The sequence below is a fragment of the Neopsephotus bourkii genome, unplaced genomic scaffold (genome assembly GCF_033783945.1).
Source record: "Neopsephotus bourkii isolate Nb327-2 ecotype Australia unplaced genomic scaffold, CSIRO-AGI_Nbou_v1 NB_1061, whole genome shotgun sequence".
In the NCBI taxonomy this organism is placed as follows: domain Eukaryota; kingdom Metazoa; phylum Chordata; class Aves; order Psittaciformes; family Psittacidae; genus Neopsephotus; species Neopsephotus bourkii.
Window position 1 is genome coordinate 44,042 of NW_026901549.1, and position 2,062 is coordinate 46,103.

Consider the following 2,062-nt stretch of genomic DNA (forward strand, 5'->3'; position numbering starts at 1 on the left):
GGGGCTTGCGCGGGTGGGCGGAGCTTGGCAGGGGAGGGGCGTGGCCATCAGCGCCCTGACTCCGCCCCCTTTTGCTTCCACCTCTCACAGAGGACGGCGCCTGGGGGGCGTGGTCGGAGGCCGCGCCCTGCTCGGTGACGTGCGGGCTGGGCGTGGTCACGCTGCGGCGCGCCTGCGACGCCCCGCCCCCTCGGCACGGCGGCCGCGGTTGCCAGGGCAACAGCACCCGGCGGGAGCTCTGCGGGCCCCACGGGGCGTGTCCCGGTGAGAGAGGGGGCGTGGTCAGGGGAAGGGGCGGGGCCAGGGGAGGGGGCGGGGCCTGAGCTGCACTGGGAAGGGGGGAGCGTTTGCTGAGCCCCAGAACGGGGCTCATAGGGGGCTTCTATGGGGCACCCATAGAGCAACCCCTTTCCTTTAGGGCCCTATGGGGCACCCATAGAGCAACTCCTTCCCTTTAGGGTCCTATGGGGCACCCATAGAACAACCCCTTCCCTATAGGGCCCTATGGGGCACCCACACCATAATGGTGCCCCCCAAGTGTGGGTCTAATTGGGGGGTTTATGGGGTCCCTGATGCTGTTTCCCCCCATAGAGGTGCAGCACTGGGGGCCATGGGGCGCGTGGACCCCCTGCGAGCAGCGGCCATGGGGTGACATGAGCTGCCAGCCTATGGTGGGGCGGCAGCGGCGGACGCGGCAATGTGTGGGGCTGAGAGCCGGGGGCCCCCCCTGCCCCATAGAAGACGGGGTCAGCACCATCCAGCTCCGGGCCTGCTACAACGTCCAGCACTGCCTGCGTGAGTGACTGCCCCATAGCACCCATGGCTGCCCCACATCACCCTAGAGCATCCTAGAGCGGCCCTATGGAACCCTAGAGCTGCCCCATAGCTGCCCTATGGAACCCTAAAGCATCTCAGAGCTACCCTATGGAACCTTAGAGCATCCCATAGCTACCATATGGACCCTAGAGCATCCCATAGCTGCCCTATGGAACCCTAGAGCTGCCCCATAGCTGCCCTATGGAACCCTAGAGCTGCCCCATAGCTGCCCTATGGAACCCTAGAGCTGCCCCATAGCTACCCTATGGAACCCTAGAGCTGCCCCATAGCTGCTCTATGGCACCCTATACCTTCCCAAGGCGACCCACCATCCCTCCCTCACCACCCTATAGCACCTTAGAGCCACCCCATAGGGACCTAGAGATGCTCCATAGGACTCTATGGCCAGCCCATAGGTTCCCCCAGGCCCTCCAGCCCCATAAGCACCCCATAAGTGCCAGCCCCGTGTCCCCCAGTGCCCGGGAACTGGTCAGACTGGAGCCCATGGAGCCTCTGCACCCCCCCATGTGGGGCCAGCCCCACACGGACGCGCAGCCGGGAATGCCTGCCCACCTTCCCCTCCTATCCGTGCGTATGGGAGCTGGGGGGTCTATAGGGTCAATGGGGGGGGGCTCTATGGGGTCAATGGGGGGTCTATGGGGTCAATGGGGGGTCTATGGGGTCACTGGGGGGGTCTATGGGGTCAATGGGGGGGCTATGGGGTCAATGGGGGGTCTATGGGGTCAATGGGGGGTCTATGGGGTCAATGGGGGGTCTATGGGGTCAATGGGGGGTCTATGGGTGTCAATGGGGGGTCTATGGGTGTCAATGGGGGGGTCTATGGGGTCAATGGGGGGGTCTATGGGGTCTATGGGGCTCTATGGGGTCTATGGGGCTCTATGGGCTCTCTATGGGGTCTCTATGGGGTCTCTATGGGGTCCCTATGGGGTCCCTATGGGGTCTCTATGGGCTCTCTATGGGGTCTCTATGGGGTCTCTATGGGTCCCTATGGGGTCTCTATGGGCTCTCTATGGGGTCTCTATGGGGTCTCTATGGGGTCTCTATGGGGTCTCTATGGGGTCTCTATGGGCTCTCTATGGGCTCTCTGGGGGTCCCCCTAGGCCGACCGTGACCTCGCTGGGCTCCCCCACCCCCATCAACGTCACCTTTTGGGGGGCTCCGCGGCCGCGCTGCCCCCCCCTGGCCGGGCAGCACCTGCGGGTGGAGGAGGGGCGGCCCTGCCCTG

General features: G+C 64.7%; 1 protein-coding gene across 1 annotated transcript; it reads left to right on the forward strand.

The window, feature by feature from the left end:
* Positions 1-80: 80 nt before the first annotated feature.
* Positions 81-2,056, forward strand: CFP (complement factor properdin; the record flags this gene model as incomplete). The annotated part of the gene is made up of 4 exons (XM_061361724.1): positions 81-264; positions 592-795; positions 1,293-1,404; positions 1,938-2,056. Coding segments are annotated over exons 2-4 (373 nt in total), but the record flags the coding sequence as incomplete, so codon positions are not given.
* Between the last annotated feature and the right edge of the window lie 6 nt (positions 2,057-2,062).